The sequence below is a fragment of the Takifugu rubripes genome, chromosome 16, assembly GCF_901000725.2.
Source record: "Takifugu rubripes chromosome 16, fTakRub1.2, whole genome shotgun sequence".
NCBI lineage: Eukaryota > Metazoa > Chordata > Actinopteri > Tetraodontiformes > Tetraodontidae > Takifugu > Takifugu rubripes.
In genome coordinates, this window is record NC_042300.1 from 3,985,718 (window position 1) to 4,013,417 (window position 27,700).

The 27,700-nt window shown below is 46.0% G+C and overlaps 3 protein-coding genes and 1 non-coding gene across 9 annotated transcripts in view; 3 read left to right on the forward strand and 1 right to left on the reverse strand.

Annotated features, from left to right (window-relative positions):
• galnt14 (UDP-N-acetyl-alpha-D-galactosamine:polypeptide N-acetylgalactosaminyltransferase 14 (GalNAc-T14)) overlaps positions 1-5,392 on the forward strand; it is a 67,432-nt gene extending 62,040 nt beyond the window's left edge. Inside the window, exons 13-15 of the mRNA XM_011611891.2 lie at positions 298-442; positions 2,378-2,497; positions 4,003-5,392. Coding sequence (XP_011610193.1) covers positions 298-442; positions 2,378-2,497; positions 4,003-4,161 — 424 coding nt within the window. The 3' untranslated portion in view covers positions 4,162-5,392. The remainder of the gene's footprint in view (positions 1-297; positions 443-2,377; positions 2,498-4,002) is intronic.
• A 651-nt stretch (positions 5,393-6,043) lies between these two features.
• angel2 (angel homolog 2 (Drosophila)) lies at positions 6,044-9,772 on the forward strand. Of its 4 annotated transcripts, none has more exons than XM_011611879.2 (10): positions 6,044-6,141; positions 6,260-6,341; positions 7,170-7,253; positions 7,509-7,726; positions 7,875-7,944; positions 8,031-8,461; positions 8,539-8,674; positions 8,765-8,825; positions 8,910-9,040; positions 9,136-9,772. In XM_011611879.2, exons 1-10 carry the CDS (start codon positions 6,136-6,138, stop codon positions 9,288-9,290), a joined length of 1,374 nt encoding a protein of 457 aa, XP_011610181.2. In that variant the 5' UTR covers positions 6,044-6,135; the 3' UTR covers positions 9,291-9,772. The 4 variants fall into 4 exon arrangements, with proteins under 4 accessions (XP_011610181.2, XP_029705109.1, XP_029705110.1 ...); XM_029849249.1 differs by having other exon boundaries at positions 6,123-6,141; positions 6,265-6,341; XM_029849250.1 differs by lacking the exon at positions 6,044-6,141 and adding an exon at positions 6,586-6,643 and having other exon boundaries at positions 6,268-6,341.
• Positions 9,773-10,262: 490 nt separating this feature from the next.
• Positions 10,263-27,494, reverse strand: vash2 (vasohibin 2). 3 transcript variants are annotated; one of them, XM_003971496.3, is made up of 9 exons: positions 27,290-27,494; positions 25,640-26,060; positions 21,627-21,715; positions 21,241-21,297; positions 21,014-21,088; positions 18,839-19,076; positions 18,630-18,773; positions 13,393-13,511; positions 10,263-11,993 (listed from the first exon to the last, which is right to left on the reverse strand). In XM_003971496.3, exons 2-9 carry the CDS (start codon positions 25,958-25,960, stop codon positions 11,924-11,926), a joined length of 1,113 nt encoding a protein of 370 aa, XP_003971545.1. In that variant the 5' UTR covers positions 25,961-26,060; positions 27,290-27,494; the 3' UTR covers positions 10,263-11,923. The 3 variants fall into 3 exon arrangements, with proteins under 3 accessions (XP_003971545.1, XP_011610180.1, XP_011610178.1); XM_011611878.2 differs by having other exon boundaries at positions 27,188-27,494; XM_011611876.2 differs by lacking the exon at positions 27,290-27,494 and adding an exon at positions 26,726-27,161.
• On the forward strand, positions 20,172-20,244 carry trnat-ugu (transfer RNA threonine (anticodon UGU)). Its single transcript has one exon. It is a non-coding gene; the product is annotated as a tRNA-Thr (tRNA).
• Positions 27,495-27,700: the final 206 nt, after the last annotated feature.

Sequence of the window (27,700 nt, forward strand, 5' to 3'; positions counted from 1 at the left end):
GAGGAAATTTTCTGAAGTAATGAGTTTGGAGAATGATGGACTGAGCGTATCTCTTAAAGGTGCCGTGTGTCATTTTTGAAAATATTATAAGAAAGTGTTTCTGAATCACAGCAAGACCACAACAAAGCTGATTTCCAGCTTCGTAAACGACATCAACACTCTACTAACTCAGTTTACCTGACTGATGGGGAGTGTTTGAGGCCCCTCCTTCTATACACAAAAGAGGAGGAATATTTTCCTCTTCTTTTGTGTGTTTTTCCTGGATACACGTGGATTCTTGTATGTTTCCTCTGTCAGGGTCCCAGATGACTCCGACTCCAAGTCCGGTGTTATCAAACAGCGGCAGAACTGTCTGGAGTCTCAGAGGGTCGAGGGTCAGGAGCTTCCCGTCCTCACACTGGCGCCCTGTGTCGGAAGTCAGGGGGTCAACGCCATTAAGCAGGTAAGGTGGCCTGAAAAAGGACAATCAGCTTTAGCTTACTTGGTTAAAATTAGCCAAAAACTGTGTGTTACCACCTGTGCTACTAAAAACATCTACAAATATAACATTTCTGTTGGACTTGAATATTTAAGTCAAACAGCAGAAAATGGGAACCATCCCAAAGAGTCACAAAAACAATGAAAAAATGCTGGTTGGACTCAGGAATCTAGTTTCCTTGTGGCTCCGTTGAGCCGCAGTTGCTTCTGGACTCGTCCAGGAATCGATAACAGAAGCCCAGAGAGGAGAGTGTTCGTAGTGCCGCCCTGGAGAATTCAGACAGATCGTTCTGTTCGCTTCATGATGACTCTGACCGACTCCGACTCAGGAGGTGGGAACCATCATTATGGAAAAACTCCTCCTGAAAACCGAATCGGAAAATCTCATTTTGAGGTCATTTTGCTGATGGTGTCAGCCTGCGAGCATGTTGATCACATGACCCCATCACTTGTGTACACACAGGAAATGCCGACCTCATCTTGATGTGTTGCAAGTCATAAAAACAAATGGATTTCACCGATGAAATAATGAAGTGACATTTCGTTCATTTCTCTTTCCATCTGAATAAGTTCATTTTTATTATTTTTTTATTTTATGTGTTTTCCTTGTCTCATGTGGCTCCAAATATCACGAGCTGCTCGTGCAGCAACGCCGACCATCATTCTAAACTTGAGAGGATGCTACGTCTCTCGCGGAAACGGATTTGGAATTTTAGCTCCTGAAATATTTAGATTCAGACAGCTCAGATAAAGCTCAACAACGTCCTCAGAAGGAGGAGGAGCAGAACTAACATCAGCAGAAATTTCCCCGTCATTTCCAGTAAGTTGTTCAAATATGACCTGAAATGTGTCCATCAAACTTCTGTTTGAGATCTGTAGCATCCACATTTTTTTCAGTATTTATTTAGTTCATTTGTAACTAATGCGATCTGGATGCAGAAGTTCTTGGAATAACATTCCATTTGAGCGTAACACGTTTGTTGAGCGTAACAGGTCTGTTCATTGATCGACTGTGACATTAACCTCCGGTGTCAGTCCCTCTGCTGCAGATCAATAAGTCCATTGTTCCCTTTACAAGCTCCGATTGTAGATCTTTACTACCTGTAAATCCAAACCAGTAAATAAATGTGACTGTTCCAGTAGGGGGCGCTGGTCATTCTGGCTCACCTTTACATTTGCTTCTCATGGAGAAAAACATCTTTAGTTCGGCACATCCTGATGCTTTACTTCAGCCAGACCACCAGGGGGCAGTAGAGGCATTTCTCAATAATAATAGATGTAATCAATGCAGCAGATCAGATTCACCAGGACACTCTGGATCATGTTTATGACATTTATTAAATATTTATCTTTTCATCTCGCTCTCATGTGACCCTGCAGATGCCTTACTGCTGTAGCGTTGACCTTTGACCCCTCATATTTCCTGTGTTTGGATGTTTTCCCACCTTCATCTATGAATGAATAATTCAGTGCTGCTGCTGGATCCATCTCCACCAGGCTGCACCAGAGGTCCCACAAGTAAAGCTGGGGCGCAACAACGACCTTTGACCCCAGTTCTATATAAAACTGGGATTATTTAAGGTCACTCTCTTATCGGTCCTGCAGGAAAGCAGCAACGAGATTATAAGAGCGGACCATGTGATTCTGGTGTAGCTGGAAAGCAGCAACGAGATTATAACAGCGGACCATGTGATTCTGGTGTAGCTGTCAGGGTTCCACGCCAGACTTTCTTCTTCTCCTTCAATGTTGGAAAAAGGGGAAAAAATACTTGAAACAATTTTGACATTTTGCAATGAAGAGCTCTGTTGCAGCAACATTCTGACTGTAGGCGCTCTGACGTGGTTCAGCTAGTTGATGGATGATAGTTATGTTGACGCGTGTGTTGGTTGTTTGTGTGCAGGAGTGGGTTTACACACACGGACAACAGATCCGACAACAGCAGCACTGTCTGTCTCTGTCCACCACCTTCCCCGCCTCCCAGGTCCTGCTGCTGCCCTGCAACATGGCCGACGGCAAGCAGGTCTGCACGATTACACACGCACACACACACACACACACACACTCGCTACCACTGGTGTGTCTCCTACAGGAGAAACTCTATGTACAGTTGATAAATTAATATAAATGTTAATTAATCTGCAATGAAATATGTTTGATGATAACACTGACTCAATCACACACACACACACTCAGACACACACACACACACACACACTTGTCACCACCTGACCACTGGACACCTCAACAGCATCCCAGGAGCCCCCGCAGCAGAGAGCAGCCTGACAACCAATAAATCACCTGAAAGAGAGAGAGACGTGAACATTAGCTCATTACCCCTTACCAACTGTTCAGCCAGCTGCAGTGTGTGTGTCTGTGTGTGTGTCTGTTGGTGTCTGTGTCTGTGTATCTGTGTCTGTGTGTGGTAATTCTACAGTCAACATAGGTTTCCACAGTTTGTACCATCATGACCAGGTTAAAAGGGGAAAGTAAAGATTCAGAATGTTCAAAATGTAACAGCTATAAAATGAAGTCTGAAATTATGATTTATATATGATAACAAGACATTGCTTTGCTTTGTTACTTTGTATGTACTGATTAAATCTGTTTTTAAAGCAAAAATTCAACCTGAAAAACAGTTGCATTAATTTTGCACTGGGCTCCCAGCGCATCCTGGGAGATGACCCGAGAGCTTGTGTGTGTGTGTGTGTGTGTGTGTGTGTGTGTGTGTGTGTGTGTGTATGTGTGTGTGTGTGTGTGTCCATGTCTGCTCGTCTACGTGTGTTGTCTTTAAATAAGCAAAATGGATGCAGATCATGTTTCTTTCCTGATTAGCTGCACCGTGATGAAGTGAAGCCTAATTAATTCACTTTTAATGATTCCACACTCTGATTTTTACATTAAAAGATCCACTGATGAATGTGTGTGTGTGTCTATGTGCGTGCGTGCGTGCGTGTGTGTGTGTGTGTGTGAGTGAGAGAGAGAGAGAGAGTGAGAGAGAGAGAGAGAGGAGAGAACAGCCAATCAAATCGCTGTATTATGGCCCCATCTGTCGGCGGCTGTTTGTAATGGCAGCAGGTCGAGAGGAGGACCAGACCGTGTCCTCCAGGATATGTCCAGTGTCTTGAGTCTGCATTGGCGTCTTCTCCCAGCTGTTGATGTTCTGTGGAACATCTGGTCCAGATGTACTGCGTATATTTTCTGTGGACAGAAAGATTGTAAAGAAAGTGATGAGGCAGACGTGAGCAGGAGTGTCCTGTTATTCCTGTTGTTGAGATTTTCAGATGTAGATGGTAGAAACGAGAACAAGCTGCTCCTTCGTACTTGTGCACTAAAGTGTGACGTGAACTCTTGTTGCAGACTCTGGCAGATTGGTATTTTCTCCAGGCAGGCTGCTGTACTGGCACAACCTGGCCTTTTCAGGCGTGTCTGGGCTCAGGTGTCAGCATTAATGAGATCCTTCTCTAACCACCGTCTCATCCATCTCAGAAGGGCTGTTGATCAATCCCTCCTCTTTCTTGTCTGCAGCGTTGGCAGAAGTCAGGGACCCACCTGGAGCACCTGGTCTCCCGCTTCTGCCTGGACTCAGAGATGGCTCTGGACGGAATGGACTCTTCTCGCATGCTGGTCATCAGCCCATGTGAACTGAGCGCGTACACACAGAGGTGGGAGGTCCCGTTCTCCTGACCAAGCCGGACCGACCTGTGGCCTCCAGGAAACCAGTATTCCCTCTGTTGCTCGTCCGCGGTCTCAGAGACTAAAGGAGAGACTCCTGGTCCGACTGGGAGCAGATGCATGAGCGCAGAACCTTCACAAGGTCTTTTCGCTGCTCAGGAGGGGAGCAGGTGGATTTCTCTTGCACCTTAAACCACCCTGTCACATGGGACCGCTAAAGGTTTTATCTGGGCTGGATCTTTAATCTCGTGTGGAGAGTTCGAGCACAACACGGCGTCGCCAACTTTACTGTGGTACCACCATCACGACGGTGGTTCAGAGACACACCAGTAAAACCTCCAGGGTTCTTCCTCCACTTGCCTCAGATCATCGTGTTTTTAAGCCTCTCTTTATTAAATTTCAAATTCTCAATAGTGAAATAATCCAATGCTAATGCTAACGATCAGTTTTTTGACAATCATCTTTGGGAACTTTTCCTCCCGTCAGTCAAACTGATGATAGCCGCCAGTGTTCCATTTCTCACTGCACAGGAGTAAGATGCCCCACAACAGTCACTATGGCAACCAACTATTGTTTGTCAAATGGACCTGCTGATACCCAAACTGAGATAAGTAGTTTTCTGTGCAGAAAATGTGATTTAAGATGTTTTTTAGAGCAACACACAGTGATTAAGATGTTTTTTTTACCCCAGCACCAGAATCTGACAGGTCAAGTCAGACACAACCCAAACTCTTCTCAGCTCCTCTGGCAGAAGCTCAGCTCCTTTTTTATTTTATTTATGTAAAATTAAGTTTTTGGATGAAGAAACAGTTTATGTTACACATTTAATTGATAAATCATTGCAACGTTTCTCAGCTGTGTGGAGCAGCTTCTGACCGTCCAAGACAGAATCAAACACATTTTCTCTTTTATCCTGTTACAACAGGTCAAAAGCTTTATTCATATTGTGACCCGATGACCTCTGTGCAGCATGTGTATTCAAAAGTTACTCATATCTGAGATTTTCTTGGAATGTTTGTGCCCAACAAACTGCTGGTCCTGTGGCAATGACAACAGTGCAAAGATTTGTTTTCACCACTTTAATCTTCTCCAACAGACTTTAAATAAGGAATAACTTTTTTTTTTTAGCTTTAAACATAATTTAAAATCCTGTTTCACTCCACAATAAATATTTTATAGTGTTGGAAGTGTTCTGTGATTGATTTTAACTAGGATATGATTGCAGCTACACTTACACACCAAAATATAAAAGTTAAGGTTTCATATCCAGTATTTGTCATGTGGCTCACAGCTGGCTGACATCTGTCAAAGCTAAAGATCCCTTTGATATGTGGCTTGAGTCACTTTCAAATTTCAGCTTTCATCTGCTGAACCGAATGGATCACTAGTAAACTGGACTCTTCTCCAATTAACAGGTTAGTTACCAGTTACACTGCTTTAGTTGCATGTTGGCTGACGTGTGTGATCTACATCAATTGAATCTAACGGATGGTTCGGATTCTTTCTGGGCAGCTCAGGGGTAAAACTTGACTCTTGTTTTAGATTCAATTGAAGTAAGCTCTTTACAGATCGGTTGCTGTTTAGGCACAAAATTCTGCATATTGGAAGCAGTTATCTTTGTGAAATAAACTTGCTGTCTACTACATGCTCGTATTTACATATGCCATTTTAATTTAGCCGTTATTTTGTAAAATGTTCTCTAAATATATCTTACATGGATGAATTTTGTAGCTCCACGTCACATTGTTATTATTGAATCCATCCGCGCACATTTATGTTCAACATTTCAGGAGGATCGCAGCGTCACGTTTCCTGTCGGGCATTTATTTTCGTCGCACCGTCAAATTGTAGTTTTTCTTACGTTTCATATTACATCGTCCAAGAGCGGACCAAAGACTAAAGACTACAAGTTCCAGAAGGTAGAAAAATTTGAGGCCAGCGCCGATTCCTTTCCCGAAACATGTATTTCGATGTAGCGGTTCAAGAATGAAAGTAAGGCTTTCGATATCAAGAAAAGACTTGTTTTTTTTCGATTGTAATTGAAACATATATGTTGTTGTAGTCGTTTCTGAAATTTGGCTGACGCTAGCTTTGTTCTGTCTTTTATAAGATTAGCTTCTACTCTTGCCGAATGTTCCTCTCATTCATCGTTTGTCAACGGCGAATGCGGCATCGGTTTGCTTCTACATCAGGTTTGGAACTCATTTATTCTTCTATTCTAGTGGTCTTTCCATTCCTCTGCTATCTTCACCATCGTGGTCTGTTGTGTCGTGAGGAAAGCAGACAAACGATCATTTAAATCCGACGTTAACGCCGGTTCATAAATGCAGCACATGTCTTCGTGGCGCATATTGTGACGTAATATATCGGTGACAATGTTATTGTACCTGGATAACACATTTTAAAACCTTGTTAATGTCTTCTAATATCACTAAGAAATTATGCACATACATCCGAGATGAATCCTTAGCGATGTTTCCACCTTCGAAGAAAAGTAAGTGTGTGCGTTTACATATTAAAATTAAATAATATATATTTTTTGGTTTGACTTGGAGACCTTTAAATTTTAATGATTGGATTTCTGTAGATCAATTATCAGTTTTCAGATGTAAAATCCGACTACCAGGTTGATCAGTCATTTGTGTGGCCTAAACATGATTTTGAATTTAAATAGTTTTAGCAAGGACTATCCACCACAAGTATTGTTCAGTTTCGAATGATCGGCTTGATTCTAATTTAACTTTTCATGCATGCCATCTTCTCCCTAGTCAAGTTTCTGACGCCCTCTGTATATATAATATTCTATATTCTATATTCGCTGAGAGGAAAGGAAAGGACTCTGCTTGTTTTTACAATGCCGTGTGTTCACGACCGGTTTGCAAAGGGATTGGTGAAATGTACAGAGCAAATTCATTATCATTAATTGGTGTGGGCCAATATTTGTATTCTACTCTAACATAATATAACTAGTAGTTCCATCTCTCAATGCGGACGCCTGTCCCTAATGATCGCTTCTGCAGGAACATGGGGCCCCTGGACAGAGGAAAAGGGAAGACGTCCTCCCAGTGACTGTCAACCAGTGAAACGCAAATACTGCCATCAAGGTTTGGTTCTGTTTCATCACTGACCTAAACAACTGCACTTGGATGCCATTTTTTCTTGTTGGTTCTTGTTTTTTGGTTCACTGTGCCAGTATGTGTTTTTAAACAATTATTGATGAATAATTCACAGTAAAGCTTCACCTTATCAGGCATCCATTGACTCTCCCTCTCCTCTCCTCTCCTCTCCTCTCCTCTCCTCTCCTCTCCTCTCCTCTCCTCTGCTCCTCCTCCTCCTCCTCACCCATCTTCCTCTCTTAGCTCTGAAGAGACGCTGGGAGGGACCCGCCAGCAGTTCTTATGTCCGGCCACCAAGGGGCAGTGCAGCATTTGACTTCTCAGTGATGTCCTACAACATCCTGTCTCAGGAGCTGCTGCAGGACAACGCTTACCTGTACCGACACTGCGACCCTGGAATTCTGCCCTGGAACCACCGGCTGCCCAACTTGCTGGCTGAGATCAAGCAGCACGACGCTGATGTGAGCCGATCCGTATTGCAGTCCTGGTACTATCTAGCAGTGCTGTGCTCTGAACGCCAAAGCCTCCAAAACCATCTGACCACGTTATGATAAATTCAGGAAGGTTTATTTCAGGTTGGCTGAGCAGAAGTTTCTTTTTTTTTTTTAGATCCTTTGTCTTCAAGAAGTCCAAGAGGACCATTATGAAAACCAGATTAAACCAGCTCTACTGACGCTTGGTACTCTGTGTGTGTGTGTGTGTGTATATGTGTGTGTGAGTGTAAGCAGGCATGTTTCAATTAATCAGTGTATAAATGTGTGTCAGGGTACCAGTGCGAATACAAGAAGCGAACAGGAAGTAAACCAGACGGCTGTGCGATAGTCTTCAAATCCTCCCGCCTCTCACTGCTTTCATCCAATCCTATTGAGTTTCTCTGCCCCGGTGACACCCTTCTGGACCGGGACAATGTGGGATTGGTTCTGCTGCTACAGCCTCACGATGCGGCGTCCTCTTCGGGTCGGCCCACCTCCATCTGCGTCGCCAACACCCACCTGCTTTACAACCCTCGCCGTGGGGACATCAAACTGGCACAGCTGGCGATCCTATTGGCTGAGATCAGCCGGTTTTCCCGCCCTCCGAATGGCTCGAGCAGCCCGGTAGTGCTATGTGGGGACTTTAACTCGACACCATTGAGCCCACTGTACAGGTTTCTGACCACTGGCCGCCTCAACTACAGCGGACTAAAGATCGGCTCGGTGAGCGTCTCACAGCGGTACCGGCAGATCGACACACCGATCGCTCGGGTAACTGGAAAGTTTTCATGTGTCTGCAGGTTTCCGGTCAGGAAAACAGCCCCAGAGGTCAGCGTCTCCTGCCGAGTCCAATCTGGTCTCACAGTCTGGGAATCGACCATCAGTGTCAGTACAGGAACGAACCAGCGGCGGCGGCGTCCAGCAGCAGCCTGACAGGTTAGCCCTCTGAGCCCCGTCCAGGTGAGGTTACCTGTCCCACAGTCCTACGTCCTGCAGTCACCTTTAACTCTTTTCTTGTGCCTGCAGAGGAAGGAGCCTCATCTGAGCCCAGCACACCAGATCCTGAAACCAAAGCTGAGTTTAAAAGGTCAGATTTGATCTATTAACTTGAGCCTGACGCGCGTGCGTGCGTGTGTGTGTATGTAACCATGTGTGTATCCGTGTGTGTCAGATTGAGGATCGAGCACAACCTGAACCTACGGTCGACCTATCAGCATCTCCTTCCACCTAATGGGAGACCTGAAATCACTACGCATCACTCCCGCACAGCCCTGACGGTGGATTACATCATGTACACTCCTGGTATACACACACACACTCACACACACACACAAACACACATGCATCTGGATTAATCCTCCTTGATCTCTCTCTTCTGTTTCCTTCCTTGCTGAAAGATACGGTCACCTATCCTAATGGGCGGGGCCTTCACCTGCTGGGACGGCTGTCATTGGTCGGCCAGGCTGAGCTGGAGGAAGTGAACGGCCTTCCCAACCATCATCACTCGTCCGATCACCTTCCCCTTCTCGCCCGCTTCCGCCTGTGCCGCTGAGCCGTGGTCGACCTTTAGGACGATTAAGAGCAGATGAAGAACCTGCAGCTCTGCGGGACGAATGAAGGAACTAATTTATCATTTATAATTCATGGATGGACATTAAATCGAGTTTTAAACATTTGTTTTAACCAACTGGTCCCTGTTACGGTCCAGAACCTGCTGCTGCAAAGCCAAGCCTCTGACTGGGGGGCGCATTATTGTTTTTAGCTGAGGGGGCGGGGCTACTTTGACCTTGAGGCCTACAGAGCTTTTACAGTAAATTTACAGGTCCTCTATAATTTTAACATTTTAAGCCTCTTTAATGTGTTTTTCTTCATCTGTTTTAAAAACGTTGCTGCCGTCTCTTATTTTTCAGTGACGCAACTGAGCTAATGCCCTGTAGTTGCACCACTTGACCACTAGGCAGAAACAAAGACACATCTGACACAACCTGTGTTGAAATGTAAAAAATTTTAAATAAAAAGGGACCTTTGATAACTGATATTTTGGAGCAGTTAGTAGCATCATTTCTCTCAGGTTACTGCTGGTCTGTCACACTTTTCCACCACACAGCATGCGAGCCCTTCTGCCTCATAATCCTCAAACTGCTGAATAAATGCGAGAGGAGGGATTATTTTTCATAAATCTGCAGCCTCCGCTGGCTTGTTTGAACCCTGCGCACATCTTTCTGCAAAGGAGGAACATAAGCAGATTATTCTGATGTCGGTGCAGCGCTGAAGAGTCTCGCTTCTGCTTCTCTGGTTTACAAAAGAGCTTTTTTTCCATTTTCAGTCACCATCGGTCGTTCTCAGAGGTTTCATCAGATCCATATAGAACGATCTTCAAATTTATTGTTTTTAAAAGGAAAAATTTGGGGGGAAAGTCACCTGAAAATCTAAATACGGAGATCCTGAATTTATCTCCTGAAAGATAGAGAAATTCGCCGCAAGGTGGCAGCAAAGCCAATGAGCAGAAAGGTTAAAGGCCACGTTTAGAAACATAGATCATTTATTAAAAGAACACATGCTGCTACAGTTGTTGGTAAAAATGCTGCAACATTTCTGATAAACGTGACAATTCTATCAACTTCAGACTGATATAAACCACAGCACGTCCTCACAACAGCACACTTTCAAATTAAATGAGCGTCTGATTGACATTTTTTTTGTTCCTTTTAGACCTGCAGCAACGTTCAGAACAGGAGAATAAAATAACAATATCAGAAAAAGTTCTCAGATTCAGACAAGACAAAGGTGAAAAACAAACCCAAGATGATAACCATCTTTATGAGGCCACTTTTGACCAATTTCTTTCACAAAACGATGTCAGTCCGATTTGCAGAGTTAAACATAAGAAAAAATGTTCCCACAAACATTTTATCTGCTACATTTATAATCGGTGTCGGGTTGTTTGGGATTGATTACAAATTTTTGTTGCCGTTTTATGAAAAATGCACAATATCTCAGACGGAAACTTGACTTGCCCACAGATGCTCCCTCCTCAGTGTTAAAATGTCCATTTGTCCACCCAAAACCACAATGTGATGTTTGAATAATACTCATAAAAAAGCAGCGTTGTGCTTTGTCTCTCTGCTAACAAACGTTTGACAGAAAAGGATCGACACTAAAACCTTCGAGCAGATGTGAGCGCGTCTTCTCCCGGATGTGCTACAAACAACAGAAATATGTAAAACCACGCAGAACCAGCAGATTCTGGTGGGAGCAGAAATCCGTTTTGCAAACTCTGGAAGACTGATATGAACTCAAGCGCGTGCATAGCTTGTTTTTAGAACAAAATGGCCACGCACGAAACATTCAAATGAACGTCAAAAACAATCATGAACGTAAACAATCTTCAAACATCCTGCTGGTCAGCGATGTTGGCTAAACTCGTGGGTAGAAAATTGCATCAGGTGAGATTATAAAAATACACACGCGTTCACGTTGACCTGCTCCATGGCGCCCCTAGTGGACAGGCGGTTGTTTGCTTCCTTTTCTGGTTGCGTTTAAAGATGACGGGTTGAAAACTGTGATGTTTGATGGTTTGGAGCAGGTGACGGAGCAGGAACGGGTGATTACACGCATGTTCAAGATTCTCAGCTGTGAGTCTTCAAGGCCTTGACAGGAAAATCCAGGCCGATTTTGGAAAATCCTGCAAAAAGTTCAAGCTAACACCTATCAAACTGAATACAGTACTGGACTCTCACAGGCCACTTCAGAACAGAAGGCTTTTTCATAACTGGGATGAAGCATCAGAACTAAACCTCTTTGGACCGGCACGGCAGAACCAGTGCTTGATTAGGGGCGAGCCCCCGAATGACTGGTTTTAAATGTTGGAGCAGTCTGAACAGTTTAAAATGGCTTCAAGAGATTAAGACTCAACTCTTCAATTGGAAATTTACTCATAACCGATTAAATTACCTCACCCACCTTAAATTACATTTATAAATATAAGAGAACGTCTGGTTTCAAAATCTGCACATTTTGAAGGTCAACAGTGGCGGATGAAACTGCTGATCCTGATTTTTCCACTTCCTGTCAGCTCTGGCGTCCAACATGTAGGTTTTTTGAACCGTTTCTCCAGGTTCAGTCGAGCTCCAGTAACGTTTGTCCCCTCGTGTGAAGGGCGGCCGGACGGAGGCGGCGCTGGGCTCAGATGCGGATCTGGTAACCATCAGTGAGCGTGGTGAGTTCTGGAGGCTTCCTGTCCACCGCGGCCGGTCTGAGACACAGGGGAGACGCATCAAACACGAGACCCACAAACCAGGTGACAGGTTCTCGTTCATGCCGATTCATTCAAGACTGACACACTCAAAAGTAAAATCCTAAAAAAAAATAACTTACACCTGAATAAACAGCTGCCACAACAGCAAAGAACATAGGAAAAGACGGTGACGGTTTCTGTTCTCCTCTTGCATCTCAGTTTCCCTATTTAAGTGTCATTAATGTCTTTTTTCTGTTTCACTGCTGCTTTTCTGCCGTCTTCAGCTGCAGATCATTAACGGGTCTCTGTGGGAGGGCGGGTGGCAGCGGGGCGTCCACGGGCTGAAAACACTGATTGCTCTTTAAGTGCCGCCTTCTGTTTTTACCCTTTCAGGAGTTATTTGGCCTGATGTGCTTTTCCCGCAGTTCCTGGTTGCATTAGCAGTTTCTATCAGTATTTCGGCATCAGCTGGTGATGTGAAATTAAATCATTTGCATTAAATTAGACTTAAAATGTCCTCAAAGTCAACTGAAATTTCTCCAAGTGGCTCGTTCAAGAGCGTGCTGTTCCTGCTGCGTTCTGGGAGGCTCAAACTGAGAGCAACGGCTGCAGAGAGCTGGAAGCCAGAATCACATGAGGGCTGCTGATACACCGTCAGCAGAGTTTTACCAGCAGACGCGCGTGAAAACTTCCAGTGAAACATTTAACGTTCACGTTGTTGGGAGGCGACGCTCCTCCGATAATTCTGGATTTAACGGGGCTTTACTATCGTCATCGGGGGGCGCCGCTGACTCTGGATCAGCGTGTGTTTGGTGACGCCGCAGTTCAGCCGGGTCGCAGCTGCTGCCGGTGGCGGTTCGTGTTGCATCGTCCAGCTGTCACCACCTGCAAACATGCGGGGAATTCTGCACGTGTGCGTCAGGTCTGCTGCCGCCCAGGCGCTGGTTTGTGCCGCTGAGCTGGAGGTTTGAGGCTTTAAGCAGAATCAACTGGTTCACTGGAGTCAAATCTCAAAGTTCTAGTTTAAGACTGTCGGTGACAAACAGCACCTTAGGGTGGCGCTCACCAGCGAACAACACCTGGACCAACTTTGATCAGGATGAGTCGGGCTGAACTCTGGTGGCCTCCATATGAATTACATTAGAACTGAAGGGGCATCCACATGTGCGGCCTTTGAGCAAGGCAGCTCGGAGTTCTTTGGTTACCATCGTCTTAAACTGGATACGCCAACTCGTGATTCTCACAGCATCAGCAGCTCACACACACACACGCACACGCACACACACACACGCTGAGCTTAACACTCGGTGGCAGCTGAGAACAGTGAAGACGCGTCAGAGGAAACAAACAGGCGAATTGACGTCAAACTCAGACTGACCTAAGCTGAAAGAATGGAAATGAAACTACAAACACTCACGATTTGTCTCTGCGATGTGCACAGTGCTGCTGCGAACTGCTGCGCTGTCGCCGTGGTGATAAGGACTTCCCCCTCCTCCGCTCTTTGATTGGTGACTGAAGACTGGAGGATTTGAGGATCTGAGAGGAGGATGAAAATCAGTCAGCATCACTGTCAGTGACGCCCTCGTCAGCACAAACACGTCCACAAACGCTCCTCGCTGCCCTGAACCAGCCGTCCTGAACCAGCCGCCCTGAACCAGCCGCCCTGAACCAGCCGTCCTGAACCAGCCGTCCTGAACCAGCCGCCCTGAACCAGCCGCCCTGAACCAGCCGCCCTGAACCAGCCGCCCTGAACCAGCCGCCCTTCTGGCGCCGTGTCTTCATTTAAGCAGCATTTTCCCCTGGAAGTGGTCGGATCATAGAGTAAAGAAGGTCACAGCCTGACAGGCAGGGTGGTAATAACAGGTGGGGCGATAATAGCAGGCCGGGTGGTAATAGTAGGCAGGGCATTAATAACAGGCAGGGTGGTAATAGTAGGCAGGGTGGTAATAGTAGGCAGGGCATTAATAGCAGGCAGGATGGTAATAGTAGGCAGGGCATTAATAGCAGGCAGGGTGGTAATAGTAGGCAGGGCATTAATAACAGGCAGGGTGGTAATAGTAGGCAGGGCATTAATAACAGGCAGGGTGGTAATAGTAGGCAGGGTGGTAATAGTAGGCAGGGCATTAATAACAGGCAGGGTGGTAATAGTAGGCAGGGCATTAATAACAGGCAGGGTGGTAATAGTAGGCAGGGCATTAATAACAGGCAGGATGGTAATAGTAGGCAGGGTGGTAATAGTAGGCAGGGCATTAATAACAGGCAGGGTGGTAATAGTAGGCAGGGTGGTAATAGTAGGCAGGGCATTAATAGCAGGCAGGGTGGTAATAGTAGGCAGGGCATTAATAACAGGCAGGGTGGTAATAGTAGGCAGGGTGGTAATAGTAGGCAGGGCATTAATAACAGGCAGGGTGGTAATAGTAGGCAGGGTGGTAATAGTAGGCAGGGCATTAATAGCAGGCAGGGTGGTAATAGTAGGCAGGGCATTAATAACAGGCAGGGTGGTAATAGTAGGCAGGGTGGTAATAGTAGGCAGGGCATTAATAACAGGCAGGGTGGTAATAGTAGGCAGGGTGGTAATAGTAGGCAGGGCATTAATAACAGGCAGGGTGGTAATAGTAGGCAGGGTGGTAATAGTAGGCAGGGCATTAATAACAGGCAGGGTGGTAATAGTAGGCAGGGTGGTAATAGTAGGCAGGGCATTAATAGCAGGCAGGGTGGTAATAGTAGGCAGGGCATTAATAACAGGCAGGGTGGTAATAGTAGGCAGGGTGGTAATAGTAGGCAGGGCATTAATAACAGGCAGGGTGGTAATAGTAGGCAGGGTGGTAATAGTAGGCAGGGCATTAATAACAGGCAGGGTGGTAATAATAGGCAGGGTGGTAATAGTAGGCAGGGCATTAATAACAGGCAGGGTGGTAATAGTAGGCAGGGTGGTAATAGTAGGCAGGGCATTAATAACAGGCAGGGTGGTAATAGTAGGCAGGGCATTAATAACAGGCAGGGTGGTAATAGTAGGCAGGGCATTAATAACAGGCAGGGTGGTAATAGTAGGCAGGGCATTAATAACAGGCAGGATGGTAATAGTAGGCAGGGTGGTAATAGTAGGCAGGGCATTAATAACAGGCAGGGTGGTAATAGTAGGCAGGGCATTAATAGCAGGCAGGGTGGTAATAGTAGGCAGGGCATTAATAACAGGCAGGGTGGTAATAGTAGGCAGGGCATTAATAACAGGCAGGATGGTAATAGTAGGCAGGGTGGTAATAGTAGGCAGGGCATTAATAACAGGCCAGGGTGGTAATAGTAGGCAGGGCATTAATAGCAGGCAGGGTGGTAATAGTAGGCAGGGCATTAATAGCAGGCAGGGTGGTATAGTAAGGCAGGGCATTAATAACAGGCAGGGTGGTAATAGTAGGCAGGGCATTAATAGCAGGCCGGGTGGTAATAGTAGGCAGGGCATTAATAACAGGCAGGGTGGTAATAGTAGGCAGGGCATTAATAGCAGGCCGGGTGGTAATAGTAGGCAGGGCATTAATAACAGGCAGGGTGGTAATAGTAGGCAGGGCATTAATAACAGGCAGGATGGTAATAGTAGGCAGGGCATTAATAACAGGCAGGATGGTAATAGTAGGCAGGGTGGTAATAGTAGGCAGGGCATTAATAACAGGCAGGGTGGTAATAGTAGGCAGGGCATTAATAGCAGGCAGGGTGGTAATAGTAGGCAGGGCATTAATAACAGGCAGGGTGGTAATAGTAGGCAGGGCATTAATAACAGGCAGGGTGGTAATAGTAGGCAGGGTGGTAATAGTAGGCAGGGCATTAATAACAGGCAGGGTGGTAATAGTAGGCAGGGCATTAATAGCAGGCAGGGTGGTAATAGTAGGCAGGGCATTAATAGCAGGCAGGGTGGTAATAGTAGGCAGGGCATTAATAACAGGCAGGGTGGTAATAGTAGGCAGGGCATTAATAACAGGCAGGGTGGTAATAGTAGGCAGGGCATTAATAGCAGGCCGGGTGGTAATAGTAGGCAGGGCATTAATAACAGGCAGGGTGGTAATAGTAGGCAGGGCATTAATAGCAGGCCGGGTGGTAATAGTAGGCAGGGCATTAATAACAGGCAGGGTGGTAATAGTAGGCAGGGCATTAATAGCAGGCAGGGTGGTAATAGTAGGCAGGGCATTAATAACAGGCAGGGTGGTAATAGTAGGCAGGGCATTAATAACAGGCAGGATGGTAATAGTAGGCAGGGTGGTAATAGTAGGCAGGGCATTAATAACAGGCAGGGTGGTAATAGTAGGCAGGGCATTAATAGCAGGCAGGGTGGTAATAGTAGGCAGGGCATTAATAGCAGGCAGGGTGGTAATAGTAGGCAGGGCATTAATAACAGGCAGGGTGGTAATAGTAGGCAGGGCATTAATAGCAGGCCGGGTGGTAATAGTAGGCAGGGCATTAATAACAGGCAGGGTGGTAATAGTAGGCAGGGCATTAATAGCAGGCCGGGTGGTAATAGTAGGCAGGGCATTAATAACAGGCAGGGTGGTAATAGTAGGCAGGGCATTAATAACAGGCAGGGTGGTAATAGTAGGCAGGGCATTAATAGCAGGCCGGGTGGTAATAGTAGGCAGGGCATTAATAGCAGGCCGGGTGGTAATAGTAGGCAGGGCATTAATAACAGGCAGGGTGGTAATAGTAGGCAGGGCATTAATAGCAGGCAGGGTGGTAATAGTAGGCAGGGCATTAATAGCAGGCCGGGTGGTAATAGTAGGCAGGGCATTAATAGCAGGCCAGGTGGTAATAGTAGGCAGGGCATTAATAGCAGGCCGGGTGGTAATAGTAGGCAGGGCATTAATAGCAGGCCGGGTGGTAATAGTAGGCAGGGCATTAATAACAGGCAGGGTGGTAATAGTAGGCAGGGCATTAATAGCAGGCCGGGTGGTAATAGTAGGCAGGGCATTAATAGCAGGCCGGGTGGTAATAGTAGGCAGGGCATTAATAGCAGGCAGGGTGGTAATAGTAGGCAGGGCATTAATAGCAGGCCGGGTGGTAATAGTAGGCAGGGCATTAATAGCAGGCAGGGTGGTAATAGTAGGCAGGGCATTAATAGCAGGCCGGGTGGTAATAGTAGGCAGGGCATTAATAGCAGGCAGGGTGGTAATAGTAGGCAGGGCATTAATAGCAGGCAGGGTGGTAATAGTAGGCAGGGCATTAATAGCAGGCCAGGTGGTAATAGTAGGCAGGGCATTAATAGCAGGCAGGGTGGTAATAGTAGGCAGGGCATTAATAGCAGGCCAGGTGGTAATAGTAGGCAGGGCATTAATAGCAGGCCAGGTGGTGATAGTAGGCAGGGCATTAATAGCAGGCAGGGTGGTAATTACACGCTGCAGGGCAGAAAGTGAAAGTGTAATATCACCAGCGTGTGACAGGTTCTACTGTTAAAACCCTCCTGCGTGATATTGATTGAGTTTATTTTAATTCTAGGCACCTTTCAACGGCCCAAGGACGGCTGAACTACATACTGAAAAGAGCAGAGACTCAAAGGGAACCTAAAACGATGAGTACAGACTGGATGTTCTGGGGTCAGGAGGGGTCAGGAGGGCAGACAGGTACAATCAGAAGTGTGATGGGTGAAAGATTCCAGTGATGATGGTTTTAAACCAGTTGAAGGTGGTAAAATAAGCAGAGAATTGACGAGGTTATGAGCAAGTGTGTGTGATAAAGAAAACTGCTGGATAAATACAGATTTTGAGATTTCCTGGATAAAACAAAACCTAGGAAGATCCTCTGAACAGCTGTTCCTGTTCGTCATGTGGTTTTAATAGATACTGTGTGTGTGTGTGTGTGTGTGTGTGTGTGTGTGTGTGTGTGTGTGTGTGTGTTGGGGAGGTTCCTTCTTCACATGCCCTACAGCCTTAAAGAATAAAGACCTCAATGCTTTTTTCAATCCGTGAAATTTTCGATCTCATTCCTGCAGTTTGGTAACTTTGAAGGTTGACAACAGAACACAGAAATGACCTCAATACCCCCCTACACACACACACACACACACACACACACACACACACACACACACACACACACACACACACACACACACACACACACTCAAACCACACACTGTTTAAGCTGTGGTCTGAGTGAATGTTTGTTAAAGAGTGAGTGTGTGTTTGTGTGCGTTCATGTGCTAATGTGTGACAGCTGCAAACTCCCTGACCTACATCTCCTGCTGACATGCTGTGATTCATATATCATCCTACTGTCCAAGAGACACACACATACACACACACACACACACGCACACACACACACACACACATTTCTGCTCTCGTAAATTCAAATGACTTATGATTCAAATAGTTTTTGTAATAAAATGATAACTAACATGTCTAAACAAGCTCCAGCAACAGAGCACCAGTCCCAGCACCAGAAGGGAAAGTGTGGAACCAGGTGCTCAGCTGGTTCTGGACTTGTTCTGAGATGTGAGGCCGCTCAGATAAAACACAACTGCTGACATGCTTGTTTAAAGTTTGTGCACGTTTGGGTTTTATCAGGCTGACGTGTCAGCGTTTTTAAAAGGTGGTGTCTGGCCGTCCGGGCATCAGTCCAGGAGATGTCCTGCTCTGCGCTAACATCCGAGCATGTTCTCACTCCTCGACTCACCTTCTTCCTCATGTCCCGGCCGTGTTTCTCCAGCTCCTTCCTCATCTCCACAGCTCCAACTTGGGCAGCATTTAGCACCAAATTTTTCCACTCGATTGGTTGGATGATGTGGGGATCGTGAGGCACGTACAGGCCGATCTTCACCTGGGAGGAATGGAGGTTAATACTGGCTGTGAACATGTGCCCACCCTCCTCCTTCACAATCCTACCTTTTTCAGAGTGTGCTGGTATCTCTTGTAGGAGCTCTCAAACTCGGACACCAGCTCCCCCAGCGTGCGGTGGGTCAGCGGTTTGTCCATGAGGTCCTGACGGCGGCTCATCCCCAGCGAACCATAGCGGCCGTTGCAGTAGACGCCCAGCACGATGTGGTGGAAGCAGTGGCCAGAAAATTGGGTCTTAAAGCTGATGGGGAAGCGCTCGAGAGACGTCAGCCTGTTGGTCAGGTAGCTGGTGGACGTAGCTAAGGAAGGATGTGGTCTACGACGACGCAGCATCAGAGATCAGAGCAGAGCTCAAAGCCAGATTAGCAGCAGGGGTCACCTGAGGGGAAATGGTGCCTCTGCAGCAGCACCTTCAACAATCTGCCATCAAATACAACCCCATGGGCTGCTGTTACCAACACTACACAGCCAGATGCTGGATTTGTTTCCCCTGCCCAGCTGAACCTGTTGACAGTCATGTGACAGTAGATCCAGTCTGGCTGAATGCGCCGCAAGGTCTGTGCTGCCTGACTCCGCCCATTTCTAGCGGTTTACCGACAGTCTGATGCCTGTTCACTCTTTTGCCAACACACTGGGGAGGCGTGTTAAAGACAAAGCTGTGTTACTGTCTTGTCGATGTCCAACAGTCAACACCAAACCTGAACCTCATTTCCTGTTACGTTACAGGAAATGAAATAGGTGTGATGATCAGAAGGAAAAGCACGTGATCAGTAGTGAGTCAGACCTCACGCTGTTTAGAGATCCAACTGTAGTGGGTCTGGGGAGGATCCAAGAGTCCACCATCTGTTCTGAGTGGCCACAGGTCCTTCAGGAGACTCACTACTGTGTAAATATCAGTAAATATTTAGGAAGAGCCACTAGCAGAGGTTTCTCTGTTCTCTCTCACATCTTTCTGCTAATTTATGCAGCTCAGCTGCTGCTCAAGGACTCTTCCTCTCTGACCCGAGGTCAGCCGACCCTCCTCCTAAACAAGTCTGTGTGCATAAACAGGAAGTGTCCGTCTGCAGAGCTTTTTATGGCCGATGATGTTTGTTGGTTTGTGATGATAGAAACTGCTCCATCGGGAGCTCACACACCTGAGTGACACCTGTGTTGTGTTACTGTCTGCTGATTTCTGTGTGTTGTAGCCCGCAGCAACAATGTTTATTGCCATAGTAACACAAATAATACAGGTCTTGAACTGTAAAAGTCTGCAGATACTTAAATATTTGTGCTTCACACTTCCTGAACTCTGACATCACTGACCTGCTCAGCAGGTATGTGCAGCACATTGGGAGTGTCCTTCCTTAAGATGAGGCTGTCCACCTGTTCTACCAGGTGAGGCCTCATAGCTCAGTGGTTAGAGCACTGGTCTTGTAAACCAGGGGTCGCGAGTTCAATTCTCGCTGGGGCCTACCAGTATCTTTTCTTGTGGACAGCCGCAGCAACTGGTGAAAGATGACACCACTAACGCCAACATGAAGACTGAGGTTATTTAAAGGTCAGGTGAAACCTCCCTCCAGCCCACACGTCCGTCCCTCCCTTTCAGTCGTGTCATTTGTCTGGCAAGCTGTTTCTGTTTCCCTCCCGCTTTCATCTGCAGGCTAAAGTCGGTTTCATTTTCCGTCAATGTCAGCTACCCTCCAGAAGAAAATCCAGCCTGAACTGGATGGTGGCCAACCTTAGATTTTAGAGGGTGAGCAGAAGTCAAAATCAAATCACATAAACACAGTTTGGTTAACAATTTCCAGCTCAACGAAAAATCTCGGTCGCCCCCTAGTGGCGAGGTGCAATAAAGAGGTTAGCCCCATCTCCATTTTTGGGATTTTGTTTAGGCCAAACTGACAACTAATTGTTTCTCAGACACATTTTCCCATCGTTTTGTAAGTGTCACCAGTGAGCCGCGGCAGCAGCCAGGTGTCATCACGGTTGTGTAAAAGTGACGCCTGGTCTGTGTTTAATCACAGTTCTGTGGCGACAAACCAGAGGAAAAGATGGTATTGTGATGATTGTGTGGAGTCAGGGGGTTAAACTTTAAAGAGGGTTTGTTGCCAGGCAACAAGGTTCCTTTCGAAGGGAAGGGTGGAGCTGGATATGGTGGGGGATTAATGCATCAGAGCAAGATGTCTTCTTGATTATATACACAAAACAATATGACCCCGCGCATGTGTGTGTGTAGGATACATCCCCAGGATGACAGCTTCGAGACATTTGATTGGCAGAGACTCTCTGATCATCTCTCTTGCCGTCTCCATTAATCTGAAAGAGGAGAAGTGAAGATACTGATGAATAAAAGTGTTAATTCACTCACTATTAGTCAAGGAAAATGGGAATTAAGTGGGTTTAATTGACTGTTAGTGAAAGAATTCAGATGTTTTCAATAACTGGGTTTGTGATGATGGTTATCTTACCCATAGAGAGGACGACTTTTCTTGATTTCAAAGAACTGCGTTCCAGTATGGTTGTATCTGACAGCCACATTAAGGATAACAAGGACACTTTTCTCCTGCAGCAGTTCTGGTTTTTTTTCCACGTGACAAATTATCTGACACTGCTGCGGATGTTGTAAAGTTGTCATGAACAAATGCTGACGTCCGTGTCTCAGGGAAGAGGACACAGGAGGACTTTTGTCATCAGAGTTGCCACAACACTCAAGCATTTTCAGTGTTGGCTGTCCAACTCGCCCATCAACTCAACTCAGTGTCCCGATAAACTGATGTGCGCAGACATGCCAAACATGATGAGCCTCAAACCGACTTCACCATGGCAACCTGTGCTGCCAGGTGACAGAGGATACTGCAGGGCCTTCATGTAGTTCTGGACGGCCACCAGACAGTCTGGGACAGACATGGACGGCTTGAAGGTCGGAGTTTGGGGAACAGGGTGCTGCAGAAACAGCGGAGAGAATGATACAAATTAATGACAGTAAACCACCAGGCAGGAACCATAATTAAGCACGTCTATTAACGATTCACCATCGTGGCTGACAGCAAACTTGTTCGGTCTGACAGTGGGGAACAACAGGAAGTCGTACGATAAACAAATGTTGTCACACCACAAAGACCAGCGGCTAACCCAAAGCGTTGGGGTGAAGTGGCACCAGAGGAAACACTGATAAGTGAGTCAGAGTCACCACAAACCCACACTTCCTCTGACACACTGTGTGTGTGTGTGTGTGTAGCAGGAAGTTTTACAGGAGTCCCATAATTTCCTGACTTTTGTTAATTTATAACATGAGCAAAGGGAAAAACAAGGATGGGAAGAGTCTGAGCTGTGTTTAACTGTGAGATTACAGAAGAAAACTGTCCTCACTATCCCCTTGGCGATTAGCAACATGGCTGCGAGCAGCAATGAGGATGAACAGTAAAGATTCTTCATTTCAGATAAACTTTTTTCCTCTCCATCAGTGAGAGATCCGGACAGGACAACAACATCACTTCCTGTTCAGGGATGACTGACAATATTACGACTCTCACAGCTGTTGCTACTGATGCTAATAGTCATTTAATACAGTCAACCTTCACATCGCATTAAGGAGCAAAGAGTTGGACCGTCGCCCCCTGTCTGTAACAGCTGATTACCAGTCATCGCAACACATCCAAGCATTAAAAAAACTCTCTCAGCCAGCTAAGGCCAGTAATGAGCAGATTTTACTGGTGCCATAAATCCATGCAGTGAAATCCTCACAGACACACACACACACACACACACACACACACACACACACACACACACAGCTGCTTTGTGCTGGGTGGGGAAGTGAGATGACTGGTGATCCCTCGCTTTCATCCCCTCCTCCCTCAACATGTTCCTGCAGCTGACATCACATCCAGAGCTTTAGTTGGAAAAAACTGGATTTTTAATGCAGCCTTTGAGCAAGGCACTGCACACACTTTGCTTTTCATGATGAAACACCTGTTAAAAATCAGTGAATGCAAAAACCAGCAGAGCAACAGTGGTGAGAACTTAACTGAGCTGCTAACTATCGGCGTTCAGCTGTTAAGACCTGACAGCCTGTATGTTAGAAACATGCTAGCAACAGGCAACTACACACTAACATGCAGCTACACGCTAACACCCCCTGTAATTACACAAAGACAAGTGCAGAACTCGTGATTAAAAACCCCCTCGTCACAGCATCTCTAGGGCCATTTCATTTCTCCTTCCCCCTCTTTGGTTGTCTGTTCATCCTCCTTTCCTTTCAGACTCTTCCCACTCCTAACATCCCCCCTCAGAAAGTGGCTTAAACCTTCCTGGATTTTGAGTCTGAACTGTACAGGAAGCTGAAAAAGGAAGCAGGAGGCGGTCAGAGAAGAATGATCTCAAATTCAGCAACACAGTTAGGAAGTGTCCATTTAGCTACTCTGCACAATAGCGTCATAAAACATTTAGTTACAAGCTGACGTGCACTTTAATGAAATTAGGGAATAATGTTTTTATGAGACTGAAATGATGAAGCCAGGTCGCCATAAAGATTTAAAAGGAGAACAAACGCAGGCCATCTTTAACATTATTGTAATTCTCAGCATCAAAACTTGACCAGGCCTGCAAAAATCCCCAGAATTTGTTTCCTGAATCCAACAAATCGGTGAGCCTGGCGTCAACTGTTGCTCTGGGACGGGAAAAACTGATAAAACAAAGGCCTTTGTTGGTTTCTTCCATCTAAAATGAAACCCCGTCGGCAAAGAAGTATTTAAAATGACTGAGCTGCTTGTGTGGCTCTGATGAACAAACGGTTCTTTAAACTGCAAAAATTTCAAAAATGTTTGTGGAAAAATGATTCAATTCGGCTGTTAAACAGACTCAAACAGTCCAGAGAAGGTTGGTTAAAGATTGTCAATAGGTGCAGCTGGTTTTTAGAGATTATCCAGTACCCAGATTGTATTAGAGGGATTTGGTCTCTGTGCCAGTTCTGTAAATGAGGACACACATCACGCATGCACGCACGCGCACGCACACGCACGCACATGCGCACCCTCCCTCCTGCAAGTTTCTGCATGCTGCATTTTTGTATTTTAGACACAACCATGAGGACTATAACATGTAACTGTACCAGATGGTTAAATGCTTCTCAGTTATCACTGGTAAACATGACTGACCAGTTCCTGGCTGGGTCACCACCAGCAGCTGTAACTGTGGCGACCATCTGCTTTCACACATGACTCAGGTTGCAAAGACACAAGACAATCATGCAACATAAACCAGCAGACACCTTCGGTCTTCAGAGATCACGATGATGAGCAAAACACGAAACCCTCCGTGAAACACACGACACGATGAAGGGAGGCTGTTCCCTTTACAATCCCTCTCTTAACGTTGTTATGCAGCTTGAGTGCATTGTTGCGCGAGTTTGTGCGTCGCTGTGAGGCTTCTGTTCAGAACAACACAACAGGATTTCAGGACTGTGGGCCAAGCAGGTCACTAATGCCCATGTGGGCAATTAGCAAACATGCAACAACCGGATTCCATTGTCCACACAGAAGCATTCATGCACGCTGGTGATGAGTCAAATATTAGAAAATACAGGCCAAAGAATAAAGAGGTGTGTTTGAAAAGGGAGGAGAGGGTGATTACAATCAGGGGAGAGTTAATAAAATGAGACCAATGATTGGTAACAGATTAAATGCTTCATCATTTGACTTCTGATGAACGACTCAAATGAGCCATTTGTTCCACATTGGGAGTTTAACTGGGAGGTCACCTGACCCTCTCAGAGCTGCTATTTAAGTGCTGATTTGGGGGGTTTCCTCCTGATAGAGAGAAGAATTTTGAGTTTCAGAGTCTGGTGACAATGATGTCATCACATTAAGGTACAGACAGTTCAAGTGAAACTGTAGAAAACATTTAATGAGCCGTAGAAACAAAATATAGCACAGAGTAGAGGGTGGAGAAACAGTGTCGATATTTATTAGCTGAGGCTCATGTATTGTCCTTACATAACCTTCGTACAGATTAAAGGATGTTGTGCCTGAGTGTGTGTGTGTGTGTGTGTGTGTTTCAGGAGCGACAGTCTTGGGCACTGTGACAAATTCAAGCAGAATTTATGTTACTTGACAGGTGTGGCGCCCCATTTTAGCACAACTGTTGTCATGGTAACGCGCGTGCGTGTGCAGTGAACAGTTTACCTGTAACGGTCAGGTGAATGTACATAGCATTCAACACAGTAAATTACAATTTCTCAAAATTCTTCCACAAATCAGGTCACGGTGAATTTGACCTCTGACCTCCCAAATTAAATCATTTTATCCGGGCAGGCAACTGTGTCAACAGTCGCAGCATTCCTGAGATATCCTCATCACCAGATTAAGATCAGTGACAGTTGATAGCACAATCGCGCCGCAGAACAAAGAACTGTTCTGTGTTCTCATCTCAGTAAAGACGTCTGGCGGCAGGAACATCTCAGAAAGGCGGCAGCTAAACTGCAGCAGCCTGCAGGATGAAACCTGAGCGGCTCTCACTCACCATCCCAGCTCACTCCGCTGCAACGCTGCAGCACTCGCTCCAGCCGAACGCTGCAGAGACCTCTGCGCCTCTCTAGGTGCCACAGCGAATAACATCGCTGAGAGCTCTGCGTCCACTCACATTCACTCGTGTGATTCCACTCGCTTGCCTCCAAATCCAAAGCAAGTTGAAGTTGTTGAATTTATTTTCCAAATTGGCGTAAATGTCTCACATGGCAGACCGCCATTATCGATTACGATTAGCTGAACATTACCACAGGAAGATGAGTCTAGAGGCCAAATAGACATAATATGTGGTTTTTACTCCCAGCAGAGCTTCAAACCCTCCAGCTTCTCCTCCTCAACCTACCTTAGGAAGGTACGTAGCGTTCCGGATCCTTTCGACCATCTCCTGGCCCTCGGGGTGAACGGCCGACACGTGGGACCACATCCTCTCCCAGGTCACACTCTCAATGGGGAAACCGGCCCTGTTGACGTAGAACAGAACCCCTCCGTCCTTGTCTTCGTCCTCCCCGGGAGACCTGGACACGTTGTTTGGGGCGGATGCACACAGCTCCTCCTGGGTGCTGCAGCGCAGGAGACAGTGAGCACTGGTGCTCTTGGAGCGGCCGTACCGGCTCAGCTTGGCCGGGGAGGTCCCGGCCCGACCAGGTGAGTTCGGTCCCGTCATCGATTACAGGAGGAGGAAATGTTGGAACGATAATCCTCCTCCGATCCTCAGAGGCTCTTGTTGTTTGTCAGACAGAACATGTTGATGTCAAATGGAAAACCTGCGAGGGTCAGAAATAATAACAAGGATATTTATTGTTATTACCATTAGTAACAGCAGTTATATCAGTAGTAATAACAGCACTGTTGTCTGACAGAATCGTATAAGCCTGCGGACACGGCTAGAGGCAGCTGTAATGACTGTGCTTCCTATTTTAGGATGGTTTGAAGCCTTGACAACATGGCAACAAATGCAAACAGGAACACCAATCTATCGAGTCCATTTCTGTAAATGTCTTAAAAAATGATCTGGACATGTGAGGTGAAAATAAACACTTTTTCACTGAAACAAATGAACAAATATGATTTATTTTTTTTAAATATGAAATAAATCAAATATTCTATTTTGGGATACCAGATCATTTTGGTCAGAGGTTTGGTGAAACATTGAGAATTTTATATAGTTTTCCTGTTCAAAATGATGATGTGCTTTGAGGCCAATGGTTAAGCGGGACAATTTCTTTAAATAAGATCAGAAATTACAGAGAGAATGAATTAACTAATCGGAAGAGCAACATATTAATACAACTACTACAAAACTGAGAAAGGAGAAGCGTATCTAAAACACGTTTCTCCAATTTTACTTCATGTAAAAACGATAAAAAATGAACTTGAGCAGCATTTACAGTGCTTATTGAAATCTTAATTAAATGGATATTTCTCTCACCACTTGGCACATCGAGCCCAAGTTCACACCAATTTGAAGGTCTGGCTGCGGTTATTGTTTTAAGAGCAGCCGCTGGAGTTAACAGGCGGAACCAACGGTCCGATCGAGGCTAGAATCGACACGGTGCCGGTGGATGGAGGTGGGTCCCAGTGGTAACAAGGCGTCCATGTCCAGCTCGGCGGTCAAGTCTTGTTTTGGGTCGAGGTTTTCGAACTTCAACAGTCTTCGATTGTCAAGGCAGCATGATTTAATGGCCGCAGGTGACAAGAGTTTCAAACACCTCTTAGAAGTAAAAGCATGGCCTTTAAAAACCGCCTTGTACGCCCACTAAAAGTTCCAGATTACAGCGGCATGTTTAAAAGAATACAAATCATTAATTAGTATGGCTTAATTTTTTTTTTGGTAAGGCCAGAAAAGACGATATTTCGAAAACTACGGTTTTTGTACTTTGAAAATACTTACCGGAAGTCTCGTTGGTTCGCTAGCTGGCTAACGCAAGCTCACGCTCGGCCTCACAATACTGCGGGGACTGTTGCCTCCCACCACCCAGCAGGAGAAAATTACCTCCTCTGCGCATTCTTTCCCATCAGCATTCCGCGCAGCTCTTCGGTGTCAGCTACATCTCTGTGAAATCCGTCTTCATGGTGATAAGGCGCTTCTCCAAAACGCTCACATGATGGAATCACTCAGAGGAACCAACCTAACTGAATCCCCGATGTTCTTCTGTATCCCCTCACTCCGCGCACGGCCGCGAGCCGCCGATCCTCGACGGTCTCCCATTGGCTGATCCAACAAAGAGAGGCGGGCTTTAAAGGCCGCTTGGGCCCTAACGCGACCTCTGATTGGTGGGTTTTGACAAACGAAGGCGTCAACAAGTGACATGCGAAATTAATCGAATTTCTGTGCCTTTATCTCAACTGTTGATGTTTCGCCCCCCCCCCCCCAGTTTTCCATATTTTCAGCTGCGTGAACAAG

Bases quoted from the DNA above. Each gene is read 5' to 3' on its own strand.
- angel2 (XM_011611879.2), top strand. The intron at 8,462-8,538 runs GTGAGCGTCTCA...ATGTGTCTGCAG, and splicing joins GCGGACTAAAGATCGGCTCG to GTTTCCGGTCAGGAAAACAG. The intron at 8,826-8,909 runs GTCAGATTTGAT...CGTGTGTGTCAG, and splicing joins ACCAAAGCTGAGTTTAAAAG to ATTGAGGATCGAGCACAACC.
- vash2 (XM_003971496.3), bottom strand. From the start codon at position 25,960: ATGACGGGACCGAACTCACCTGGTCGGGCCGGGACCTCCCCGGCCAAG. The intron at 21,089-21,240 runs GTAAGATAACCA...CTCCTCTTTCAG, and splicing joins AAAAGTCGTCCTCTCTATGG to ATTAATGGAGACGGCAAGAG. The intron at 18,774-18,838 runs GTAGGATTGTGA...CATTCCTCCCAG, and splicing joins ACCAGCACACTCTGAAAAAG to GTGAAGATCGGCCTGTACGT.